Source organism: Leptodactylus fuscus, chromosome 7 (assembly GCF_031893055.1).
Source record: "Leptodactylus fuscus isolate aLepFus1 chromosome 7, aLepFus1.hap2, whole genome shotgun sequence".
Taxonomy (NCBI): Eukaryota; Metazoa; Chordata; class Amphibia; order Anura; family Leptodactylidae; genus Leptodactylus; species Leptodactylus fuscus.
This window is the reverse complement of record NC_134271.1, coordinates 8,604,030-8,618,109: the sequence shown is the minus strand read 5'-3', so window position 1 is coordinate 8,618,109 and position 14,080 is coordinate 8,604,030. Positions and strand designations below refer to the sequence as shown.

General features: G+C 42.7%; 1 protein-coding gene across 1 annotated transcript; it reads left to right on the top strand.

The window, feature by feature from the left end:
* Positions 1–7,825: 7,825 nt before the first annotated feature.
* MYOD1 (myogenic differentiation 1) lies at positions 7,826–14,009 on the top strand. The gene is made up of 3 exons (XM_075280916.1): positions 7,826–9,134; positions 10,799–10,877; positions 13,332–14,009. The coding sequence occupies exons 1-3, from the start codon at positions 8,586–8,588 to the stop codon at positions 13,574–13,576; spliced, it is 873 nt and encodes a 290-aa protein (XP_075137017.1). The 5' UTR covers positions 7,826–8,585; the 3' UTR covers positions 13,577–14,009.
* The last annotated feature ends 71 nt before the right edge of the window (positions 14,010–14,080 follow it).

Below are 14,080 nucleotides of genomic sequence, written 5' to 3'. Positions count from 1 at the left end.
TCCTAACCCCTGTCCTGAGAACACACCGCTGTATCCGAGCCCCTATACTGCTAACATGTTACTGTATCCTAACCCCTGTCCTGAGAACACACCGCTGTATCCGAGCCCCTATACTGCTAACATGTTACTGTATCCTAACCCGTGTCCTGAGAACACACTGCTGTATCCGAGCCCCTATACTGCTAACATGTTACTGTATCCTAACCCCTGTCCTGAGAACACACTGCTGTATCCAACTCTCTATATTGAGCCCTGGGTCCGGGTCCCTGAGCTGAGCACACAGCTGTTTCTGAGCCCATCTTGAGAGAATGCTGCTGTATCTGAGTCCATGTTCTGAGAACAGACTGCTGTATCTGAGCCCCTATCTTGAGGGAATGCTGCTGTATCCGAGCTGGTCATGTGGCGCCCGGCCTGGACCTTATGGATTGCTCACGTGTTCCAGCCATTTGAGTGATGCTGCCATTTGCAGTGCTGGACCACCCAGATCTGCGGCGATGTCTACCTGCTGCTCCTGGCTCTGCTCCCCTCATCAGGGCTATGTTGGGTGAGGGTCTGCAGAGGGTACACCTGTTCTCAGCCTCCAGGGAATGGTGACACACTGGGGGTCATTAATAATGTCTCCAGTGTCTTGTCCAGCTGCCGCCTCTCCTCTGATCATCTGCTCAGACATGATGGCTCTTTCCTGGCTCTTTCCTTCTTCGTCAGACGTGATTTGTGATCATGGCCGCCATCTTCAATCCCTAAATATTATAGAGCCATAGAGATTGTGGCGCTCATGTACTGAGATTGACGGTGCATTCACAAGACGCACCTACATGAGCCACGTAACCTGGGCTGCAGACGGATCCTACAGAAAGCTTCTGCTGACACGCTGAGCTCACAGAGCACTGCCGAGACTGGATCTGGATTCAACTTTATCTGTGTCAGGAGCTTCCGGGGCAAACTCTATACAAAATCAGTTACACAGTAACTTACTAGTTCACACTGACTACTCAATGACCACTTACTGTCTCTCACTGGCTACTTAGTGACCACTTCTCACTGGCTACTGACCAACCACTTACTGGTTCACACTGGCTACTCACTGACCACTTACTGGTTCACACTGGCTACTCACTGACCACTCACTGACTACTTACTGGTTCTCACTGGCTACTCACTGACCACTTACTGTTTCTCACCGGCTACTTAGTGACCACTTATTGGTTCTCACTGGCTACTGACCAACCACCTACTGGTTCACACTGGCTACTCTCTGACCACTCACTGGCTACTCTCTGACCACTCACTGGCTACTCACTGACCACTTACTGGCTACTCACTGACCACTCACTGGCTACTCAATGACCACCTACTGGTTCACACTGGCTACTTACTGACCACTTACTGGTTCACACTGGCTACTCACTGACCACTTACTGGCTACTTACTGACCAATGACTGGCTACTCAATGACCACCTACTGGTTCACACTGGCTACTTACTGACCACTTACTGGTTCACACTGGCTACTTACTGACCACTTACTGGTTCACACTGGCTACTCACTGACCACTTACTGGCTACTCACTGACCACTCAGTGACCACCTACTGGTTCACACTGGCTACTTACTGACCACTTACTGGTTCACACTGGCTACTCACTGACCACTTACTGGCTACTCACTGACCACTCACTGGCTACTCACTGACCACTTATTGGCTACCAGTGTCTTCTTCCTCTTTACTATGTCACCGTCTCCCAGCAGGGATTTTGAGATGTCAGGTGGGGGAAATGTGAATTATTAATAGGAAGAGCAGATGGAAGGAGGAAGGGCCCTGGCCAAGTCTTAGGCTATTTATTAAAGTTTTGTGTTACTTGGAAGACAACGTCCCATATACAAACCATCTATGATAAAGTGATGGACCCGGAAGCCCATTTGCAACTCCTGGGCGCTGCACACAGACTCTTTGTTATCAGAGGAACCTAATCTGGGTCCTTGCTGAGCAGTTTTACAATATGCTGCTTGTGGTGCCCCTGGGTTAAATAAACCAGCTACTGTTATGTCCTTGAGCAGGTGTGAAAAGTGTCACCAGTGTCTGTGTGAGCTCCAGTCCTGACACTGACATGTCACTGTCAATCACTGCAGAGCGCCATCGCTATTCTGAGAAACAGGAACTAGGAAACAGATTGTCAAAGTCCAGCGCACCCGTCACTGTGTGTAATGGATGGAGCAGCAGGTCATTGGTGGCCACAACATAGTCTATTGTATCGAGGACGGGGGCATCACTGCAACTAAAATTATACACAAGAGAAGAGGGAAGGTGAGTATAAATGTTTGGGTTTTTTTTTTTGTCACCACCCCTGGGCCTCCATCTATGATTTCAGGACTTTATATGACATGTGTCAGGAGATGTGACCACTGTCTGTATTAGGTCCATGTCTGGCAGCTGTGTGCGGCCCAGGTAACATGATGTATGGTTTCTTCATGACTGCGCCTTGTCTGATCTGATCGCAGTGATCTACAATGCTGTGAGTTCAGGTCTGACCGTGGGTCTATTGTCCTGCATTTACGTAATACTACGACCATGGGGAAGTAAAACCGCAGTTGGGACGGAACTTGCTGGATCCGAGATGTCCACAGTATGGTGCAATAAGTTTGGTTCAGCATGGATCCCACTTGGCCCTCTAAATTGGCCCTTACATGTGTGAGGGGACCGTGTATATAGGATATGACCCTTCTCTCCCGTTTTTGTATCTTTTTACTGAAGTTCTCCGGTGTCTTGGGCTGCACAGCTGTTGTGAGGCCGTAGCTGGGACACAGGAAATTCAGTACTTGGTGGCAACTTTATCCGCCTCCTGCTCAATCTTGGCATTTATTTCAAATCTTGCTCTGGCAGAGATACAAATAATAGAATGTAAATCTTTGACCTTCACATGTGTTCTTGGTGCAGAGTGTATCGTCTGTGCCGGGCCGGGTACCCCTCATCTCTGCCCCTCTCTCATTCATACCAGGAGTCTGTTTGTGCTCTTAGATAAGGCCAAGTTTGGGTCTCTGACGATTTTTGGCTTAATGGATGATAAATTCGGCAGGGCCGATGGCTCCGTCCTGTGCACACCCCCTTTTTTTGCAAAGTATGCGAAGACTTTAATAAAAGTCTCAATTTTTTTGTTGTTGTTGCAAAACCCCAATTGCAGAAAACTGGCGTACAAGGCACAATAAAGGAACCCATTGATGCAACTAGTTGGCCCAGGACCTCTGCTTGTCATACATGGTGGCGGTGCAGGGTTGCTCTTGACTCTGTCATTGGTTTTGCTATTGGGAGGTTGATGTCACTGGCATCGGGGAGAGGACACCAGAGCAACAGGGACAGGTGAGGGTGCATTTTTTTTAATTTTTTTGCCTGGATATGCCCTTAAAAGTCTGATTTTGTTTGAGTGCCTCGGTGTCGGTCACCAATCGAAATGCATAGAACGCTTTGTAATAATTGCCGACCCCTTAATATTATTATTGGTGGTGACATCCGGCGCTGTCCTGATGAGGTTGTGCCTGTGATTGGGTCGCAGCGGTGACATGGGCACGACGAGTGTCATGGTGCCAATTACAGGCCTCAGCGGTGAACCTGGGCACATGACGTCACTGAGGAGAGCGAGAGAGCGCTGGACAGGAGGTGAGGGAAGGTGAGTATAAATGTCTGTTATTTCTTACACCTCCCCCGGGGGCCCCCATCTATTATACTCTGATATCTGAAGAGACCCCGGACTATAATAATGACACTTCTGGTTCTATCCGAAACGAACCAGGGACCCCGAACCATCCAAATTGAAACAAATCTTTGGAGGTTCGCCCATCTTTATTTATAACCATCAATGTTTCCATAAACAGTTTCTCATTCAGCCACTTTTGGAGTGATCCATATCATCCACTAATTTGGGGGGCTGTGGCGGCACCCGGCAAGGGCACAGACTGTCCTACCATAGAGGAGCTTAAGAGCTATTATCAATAATACCGGGTGAGAGTCCTTCCGAATTCCTCTTTTCCTCCTCCCTTTGCTTGTGGTTACTTCTGGCTGACAATAGGGGGCGCTGTTTTTTCTTTTCTTTAAGTAACTTTCAGGTTTTAGTTTCTCTAGATTTATGTAGGTGCAGAATTAATTTGGATTACGTTATTATTTTTCATGAAAACCAGGCATTGACGTAAAGGGCGCTACCCCCCAAAAGGTGGCGCTAGAGCAAGGGGCTTCCATATTCCTTTCCCAGAATTCTTAGCAGGATATATAATCTAAGAAGACATTCAATCTTTATGTCTCTTAAAACTGGAGCAGTTGAGTTCTATTGGGTCTGTGTTGCAAATTTTGCAAACCAAAAAAAAATTTGCTTGACAAATTGCCCTAAAATGAAATGAATGAAGAAAAGAGAAATATAAATCCCATTTGGTGTGACCTTTGCCCTTTGGAGGACGAGTCATAGAAGTGATGAGCCGGCCCCCACAGATATAGCCCTGATCTCATCATCATCCAGTCTGTCTGGGATGACATGCAGAGAGAGACGGATTGGAGCAAGAAGATCTGGGCTTAGTTCTCCAAGACGGTGGCAGGAACAACATCCCTGCCCGGTTCTGCGAAAAACTGTCTGCAGGTACCGAGAAGAACTGATGGAAGGCAAAGGGTGAAGGTCACCCCGACTATTGAGATGACCTTTCACCACCTCCAATTTTTTGCATCCTTCAATTTTCTCCACTTCATGAATCCACGCACAATTGGAATTTTTTTCTCTAGCTCCAACTGATCCCCAGCATTCATTTCTGTTAGTTTTAGCACAATTAGGTTATTTGCTGTCAAGTGGGCGGTTCTATGCTGAAACAGAAAGTCAAGGACCGCCCTCTTGACATTAGAGAGTATAAATGTACTGAAACTAACAGCACTGATTGCTCAGGAATGGAGGGGGCTAGAGAAAAATGCCAACTGTGCCAGAATCGGTGGAGCGGGGCCTATTGAATGATGCAAAGAGTTGGATTTAGTGGAGGTGGTGAAGGTCCTTTTATTATGGCCCCAATATCTCCTCTGCACCCCTTGTATGCTGTCTTCCAGATTCCGGTAGAGTTGAGTACGATGGTGTAGCAGGAAACCTTTGGTTTGTTACTCTCCTGTTCACCCCTCTTGGGTGCAAACAGGTCTGAAGTAGTGACATCAATATCTCTATCGCCTCTGCTGCTGTAACCAAAGTGGACTCCAGGGGGCCCCACTGAGCGCACTACTAATGTTATCCCTGGAAGAAGCTTAATGGTTATAAGAAATGCAGTCTGCATGGAAGTTTTATGATGAGGGGCACAGAGGCTATAGGAACCTGTATATGGGGAATGGTGTATATGGAACCTGTATATGGGGAATGTATATGTGGTCAGGTGTATATGGAACCTGTATATGAGGAATGGTGTATATGGAACCTGTATATGGGGACTGGTGAATATGGAACCTGTATATGGGGACTGGTGTATATGGAACCTATATATGGGGAATGTATATGGGGACTGGTATATATGGAACCTGTATATGGGGAATGTATATGGGAATGGTGTATATGGAACCTGTATTTGGGAAATGTATATGGGGTCAGGTGTATATGGAACCTGTATATGGGGAATTGTGTATATGGAACCTGCTTATAGGGGGTGCAGTCACCTTGATGATGGGGAGCACAGCGTATATGGAATCTTACTTATTGGGGCAGTGTTTATGGAACGTTAGGGATAAGCAGGCACAGTATATAAGTCGTTTGGTTATAGAGGACACAGGATATATGGGATAAATAAAGTCAAATATAAGAATAGTAATAGTCTGTATATGTAATAAGATACAATAACGATAATAATTAGCACATAGAATAAAATATAATTCTGGTAAGAATCTATACTCATAATAGCACATAATAATGTAACGTAACGTAACGTAATAAAATATAATGATGGTAATAATCTGTAATAAATATAATAGAATGAATAATCTGCACATGTAATAAATGATTCCATATACTGAGTATTACACTTATATCCTTATTACATGTACAGATTATTGCCATTATTGTACATATATATAATCTATACATCTGTAATAAGGATGTAATAATAGTAGTAAATCTATAAATGTAATAAAGTATAATAATGGTGATAATCTGCAGATAGTGATGGTGAGAAGGATATAAGGAGAGTAATAATGTCTCTATATAATAAGATGTCATTGTAGTAGTGACAAGTGATAATAATAGTAGTGTCCTGTACATGGTAATAATCTGTATATGGAATACATAGAATAAGAGTTATAATCGGTTCATGTGATATCATACTGGTAATAATCTGTATTTATAACAGGTATAGAATAGTAATCTGTAGATGTAAAATCAATGAAGTAACGGTAATAATCTGTACATGTGATAAAATGTATCAATGAATATAAACCGTATCCAATAGTAATAGTTATAATAATCTGTATGTGAAACTGGAAGTGATCATGGTAATAATCTGTCCATGATATCTGTATCAGAAATAAGTAATAACAAGACTAATAATCTGTACATGTGATATGATATAGGGATGGTAATAATCTGTACATGTGATATGATATAGGGATGGTAATAATCTGTACATGTGATAAAATGTATCAATGAATATAAACCGTATCCAATAGTTGTAATAATCTGTACGTGAAACTAGAAGTGATCATGGTAATAATCTGTCCAGATATCTGTATCAGAAATAAGTAATAACAAGACTAATAATCTGTACGAGAGATAATAATAGTAATAATCTGTACATGTGATATGATATAGGGATGGTAATAATCTGTACATGTAATGAGAGATATTAATAGTAGGAATCACTGCATGTAATAATTGTAGTATTCTGTAAATGTAAATAATAACTCTAATAATCTCCACATATAATAAGGAGATTAGAATGGAAATATTCTGTACATGTAACACTGGTAATCTGTGTTTGTAACGAAAGATAATACTAACAGATGTAATCTGTACATGTAATAAGAATCTAACAATGGTTGTAATCTATCTACGTAATAAAGATGGTAATAATCTGCACAGGTAATAAAACATACTGTGATAATAGTAATAATCTATACGAGTTATGGTAACAATCTATACGAGTGACAATACTAGTAACCAAGGTGATCTGTGCGTGTAATAATATAATACTAATAATCTGTAGATGTCATATGAAGTAAAAATGATGATAATGTATAGTAATAATCAATATAATCTGCATATGTAAATGTTATGGCTGTAATTTGTACAGGTGATAATGGGAGTGATATATACATGTAATATCATAAGGATTGAAATAATGTATCAATATAACAATGTATAGTAATTGGTATAATCTCAGCATGTAATAGGAAATCACCATGGAAATAATCTGTACATGTAATCTGAAATAAAAATGGCAACAATGTATACATAATAAACTGTAATAATGGTAATCTGTCCGTATAATAAGAAATATAATAATCTATACTTGTACTATATGTAATACAATCTAATAATGGCAGTAAAGACATTGTACATGATAATCTATAGATGGAATATTAGTATCAGCCGTACTTTATACACTATAGGAACAGGTATAATCTGTAATCAGCGAAGGTCGATATTATAGGAGATCTAATAATCCGCAGCATGTGCAGCACGGTGTGTGTGAGCGTGATCTTATGTGAAAGGGATCAGTCCACAGGTAGACAAGTAGGAGGGACTGCACACGTGATCACAGGACCAGCGACAACATGGAACGACCCGACCATAGTGGTCACTCAGCTGCAGAATCCAGTTCATGGGGGTCACTGTGCTCTATCCATGGTGGTCACTGGGCTTCAGAATCCTGTCTGTGGTGGTCACTTAGCTTAATAGTCCTGTCCATGGTGGTCACTTAGCTTCACAGTCTGGTCCATGAGGGTTACTCAGATCCAAAGCTCCATCCACGGAGGTCACTCAGCTCCAGGATTCTGTCTTTGGTGGTCACTCAGCTCCAGAACCTTGTCTATGGACTCCATTGCCCCATCCATGGTGGCCACTCACCTCCACGAATCTTCTTCATGGTGGTCACTCTAGTCCATGGTGGTTACTCAGCTCCATAGCCCAGTCCATGGTGGCCACTCATCTCCACGAATCTTCTTCATGGTGGTCACGCTGGTCCCTGGTGGTTACTCAGCTCCATAGCCCAATCCATGGTGGTCATCTTGTTCCATAGTCCCTTCCATGACAGACACTCATCCCCATAGCCCCCTCCATGGTGGTCTTTCATCTCCAGAGTCTCAGCCATGTTCCTGGCTCTCGGCTCCTGAACTTTCCTTCAGATCCAACAAGTTCTGTAAAGTTCAGAAGTTTTCTCTGGAGCTTTAAACTCTCCACCAATCAGAGGAGCTTCTGCCTCCCCGCGGACCACGCCCTCCCCTGCGGATAGGCCGACTACATGCCAAGTGTGAGGTCGCCCCCCGGAGACCCCCGGCCACATATATAGGACAGCTGAGGGCTGAGAGCTCAGACCTGAGGGCAGCTGGAGGCTTCTTCTTCTTTTCTCCTGGACTCTCTGCTGCCCCCATGGACCTCCTGGCACATCCTCTCCGGGACATGGAGCTGCAGGCTGACGGCTCCCTCTGCTCCTTCTCGGCTGCCGATGACTTCTATGACGACCCCTGCTTCAACACGTCGGACATGCAGTTCTTCGAGGACCTGGACCCCCGGCTGGTGCACGTCACCCTGCTGAAGCCTGAAGAGCACCCCCACCACCCCGACGACGAGCACGTCCGGGCCCCCAGTGGCCACCACCAGGCCGGCAGGTGTCTGCTGTGGGCTTGTAAGGCTTGTAAGAGGAAGACCACCAATGCCGACCGCAGGAAGGCGGCCACCATGAGGGAGCGCAGGAGACTCAGCAAAGTCAACGAGGCTTTCGAGACCCTGAAGAGATGCACAAGTAGTAACCCCAACCAAAGGCTGCCCAAGGTGGAGATCCTGAGGAACGCCATCAGGTACATCGAGAGCCTGCAAGCCCTGCTCAGGGAGCAAGAGGAGCCCTATTACCCGGCCCTGGAGCACTACAGCGGGGACTCCGACGTCTCCAGCCCCCTGTCCAACTGCTCGGATGGCATGGTGAGTGGCAGAGCCCAAATACCCACCAGAGCCAGCACCAGGAAGCCAGGAAGGATCTATAGTGTGCAGGATACAGTATACTGTATATACAGAGCAGTGCACGTGATATACTGTATATACAGAGCAGTGTACAGGATATACTGTATATACAGAGCAGTGTACAGGATACAGTATACTGTATATACAGAGCAGGGCACGTGATATACTGTATATACAGAGCAGTGTACATGATATATTATACTGTATATACAGAGCAGGGTACAGGATATACTGTATATACAGAGCAGTGTACAGGATATACTGTATATACAGAGCAGTGTACAGGATATACTGTATATACAGAGCAGTGTACAGGATATACTGTATATACAGAGCAGTGTACATGATATATTATACTGTATATACAGAGCAGTGTACATGATATACTGTATATACAGAGCAGTGTACGTGATATACTGTATATACAGAGCAGTGTACAGGATATACTGTATATACAGAGCAGTGTACAGGATATACTGTATATACAGAGCAGTGTACAGGATATACTGTATATACAGAGCACTGTACATGATATACTGTATATACAGTGCAGTTTACATGATACATTATACTGTATATACAGAGCAGTGCACATTATATATTATACTGTATATACAGAGCAATGTACGTGATATACGGTATTATACTGTATATACAGAGCAGTGTGCATGATATACTGTATATACAGAGCAGTGTACAGGATATATTATACTGTATATAGAGAGCACTGTACATGATATACTGTATATACAGAGCAGTGTACATTATGTATTATACTGTATATACAGAGTAGTGTACATGATATATTATACTGTATATACAGTGCAGTTTACATGATACATTATACTGTATATACAGAGTAGTGTACATGATATATTATACTGTATATACAGAGCAGTGTACATGATATATTATACTGTATATACAGAGCAGTGTACATGATATATTATACTGTATATACATCAGTGCAGTGTACATGATATCTTATACTGTATATACAGCGCAGTGTACATGATATATTATACTGTATATACAGCGCAGTGTACATGATATCTTATACTGTATATACAGTGCAGTGTACATGATATATTATACTGTATATACAGCGCAGTGTACATGATATATTATACTGTATATACAGTGCAGTGTACATGATATATTATACTGTATATACAGCGCAGTGTACATGATATATTATACTGTATATACAGCGCAGTGTACATGATATATTATACTGTATATACAGTGCAGTGTACATGATATATTATACTGTATATACAGCGCAGTGTACATGATATATTATACTGTATATACAGCGCAGTGTACATGATATATTATACTGTATATGCAGCGCAGTGTACATATACTGTATATACAGCGCAGTGTACATGATATATTATACTGTATATACAGCGCAGTGTACATGATACATTAGTCTCTGGTTATATCAGTGCAGTGAAGATATTTTGCCTTTATCAGGTACAAACCCTAAAAGGACTGAACCCCTAAATGATTCTCTCCCTGGCAGAGCACTGCAGCCTGTGACTATACAGTAAGAGAGTGACGTGGATGTTGTGCTGCCTCCTAGTCAGTAAAGATGACATGAAACCTCTGTGTGTTCACAGATAGATTTTCCTGGACCCACCTGCAACACCCGTAGAAAGAACAGTTACCACAATGACTACTACGCCCAGGTATCATCCGGTGAGTAACCGAGCGGATAGAACATTCTGCGGGATAATCGTCTCTTATCTATTCCATATATGTTATCTATCTATATATCTGTCTATATAATATCTGTGTATACTTCATATCTATCTCCAGAACTGTGCTCAGATTAGTGGTAGGACACTGAAGAACATTGGGCTTAGACTACAGCCCTGTGGTTCTATCTATCTATCTATCTATCTATCTATCTATCTATCTATCTATCTATCTATCTATCTATCTCCTATCTATCTATCTATCTATCTATCTATCTATCTATCTATCTATCTCCTATCTATCTATCTATCTATCTATCTATCTATCTATCTATCTATCTATCTATCTCATTAATTCAGATCAAGTTGAAATTAGACCAGGCTTTATTGTCAGGACTATTGAGGCTCGGTGGGATAGTGACTTGTGGAATAAGGGAGTGCTACAATTCCTGGGTAGGGTCTATATGAGTCCGTGGCCTCTCCAGCTCCTCTTGGTCAGTGGCATGTACAGTATACTGAGCTATATGGCTCTTGTGTCCTCTTCTTCCCCAGGCAGGAGGGATCATTTTATTTCTTCCTCCTGAAGTCCAGTCATAGATCAGCGAGTCTCTGTCATTGAGTGTCCCCATAGCAGGAGTGGGCTTCAGCCTCCGTGACCTCGTGGTCACACCGTTGGCCCAGACGTCTTCTCTGGGCTTGTAGTTCTGTCTGTTGTGCCGGATTATGGACCGGCTCAGGATCTGCGGTCTCTGGGGTTGGGTAGTTTCTCCAGATATGGGCTAGTTTGTACGGACTCTGTAGACTCTGGTATATAGTCCGTTTCTTTGAGGTTCTTATGTCGTTCCTCTAGTCTCTGCTGTATTTCTCTTGGGTCCTTGGTTATGGTCATGTTGTCTTTTGGTCAGCCTGGGTTTGGTGACTTGTTCCAGAGTGTCTAGTTTGCTCATACCTCTTGGTGTAGTAATGTTTTAGGATAGAAGTGTGCACTGCAAGTATATAGGAAGGCCCAGAATAATAGCGCCCTCTTCTGGACTGTGAGGTGGGTGGAAATCTGCCAAGCTCAGCCCCACATTCACTGTTTGAGGTTTTCTGATGGACTTGGAGAAGGCACTTACAGATCTCCTGCTGGGCCGGTGTCCCACCTTGACCAGTCTGGGTGTGTGTGGACCTCAGATGTTGCTGCTATACAGGAGGATGGGGCAAGAGCAGTGCAAGATTTTCGGACAGTCTATTACTGGTGCTATTAATGGCCCAGAAGGTTCTGCAAGCCTTGACTTTTAGGATTTCTATATCGTGCTTAAAGCTCCCTGACTGATCGACGTCCCGGCTCTGCATTAGATTGATGAGAAGTGCCCAATGCTGCTGAATAGCTCCAGATCCTCAAGGTTGTCTTGGAAGCTTTTCTTGGCTGATGAAGGTCATCTGCATACAAGGGAGATGTTACCTAATACAGGGTGAGGCCTGGTGCAGAGGAGGACCCAGAACTGGGCTCAGATTAGTGGTAGGACACTGAAGAACATTGGGCTAAGACTGCAGCCCTGTGGGTCTATCTATCGTTCTATCTATCTATCTATCTATCTATCTATCTATCTATCTATCTATCTATCCATTATCTATCTCCTATCTATCTATCTATCTATCTATCTATCTATCTATCTATCTATCTATCTATATATCTCCTATCTATCTCCTATCTATCTATCTATCTATCTATCTATCTATCTATGTTCTATCTTTTTATCTATCTATCTATCTATCTCCTATCTATCTATCTATCTATCTATCTATCTATCTATCTATCTATCTATCTATTTCTCTCCTATCTATTTCTCTCCTATCTATCTATCTATCTATCTATCTATCTATCTATCTATCTATCTATCTTTCTATCTCCTATCTATCTATCTATCTATCTGTCTCCTATCTATCTATCTATCTATCTATCTATCTATCTTTCTATCTATCTATCTATCTATCTATCTATCTATCTATCTGTCTCCTATCTATCTATCTATTTCTCATCTATCTATCTATCTATCTATCTATCTATCTATCTTTCTATCTTTCTATCTCCTATCTATCTATCTATCTATCTATCTATCTATCTATCTGTCTCCTATCTATCTATCTATTTCTCATCTATCTATCTATCTATCTATCTATCTCCTATCTATCTATCGGGCAGGACTTGTATTTCTTTGCTCAATGATATTCTTCCTATAAGCCACTTAGAAGGATCTAGAAGGACATAAGTGTGGTGAATGTAGCAGTAATAACCTGTATATATATATATGTATATATATATATATATATATATATATATATATATATATATATATATGTATAGTATGTTGCATTGACTTCTTTGTCCAGGTATAGGGTGTTGTCCTCTGTGTTGTATTGCCGTGATTTCGCCACCACCGGAATGTTCTAATGACACTTTCTATTCCCACAGATACACGAACAGGGAAGACTTCTGTCGTATCCAGTTTAGACTGCCTGTCCAGCATTGTAGAAAGAATCTCCACCGAAAATCCCAACTGCCCCGCGCTCTCGGCTTTGGAGACTGGATCTGAAAGTAGTCCCTGCTCTCCCCTGGAGGGGGAGACACTGAGCGAGACGTCTATCAGCATTCCCTCCCCAAAAGGCTGCACTCAGATCCCTGCAGACAGCGCCAGTTCCATCTACCAGGCCTTATAGAAGTATTGTGACCTGTTCACATTGGATGTTTGTGGACGCCTTCACCATTACATTTCAGATTCGTATTTATTTCCAATCACTGATGTGAACACAAACTGGATCCTCGTCCTCCGTGGTACGGTCGGGATTGCTCACGAGAGCCTTGGATCTATCAGATTGGGCTGAGGCTCCTTCCTTCCTCTCTTTTGCCCCGTAGCTACTAACCTGCCTCTATTGCCCCACATGGGGCTGGACACTGCACGAAGTGAGGCAATGCAAGGTTGTGGACCACTTTTCTAAGATGTTCTATGTGTCATTGTAAATAAGAGTTGTCTCCTGATATTTAATGTCGCTGACTTGTGTTGTGTTAAATGCTAACTTTATATATTTATACGGTGTGAATGCCAAAGATGTTTCCAATAGTATTCTAAATAAAGAATCTTATTTATAACCCCGGGTGCCATCCATACCAAGCGCCTCGCAAAAGAGCTGATGGATGAAATCTTACACGGACAAACAGGGAAC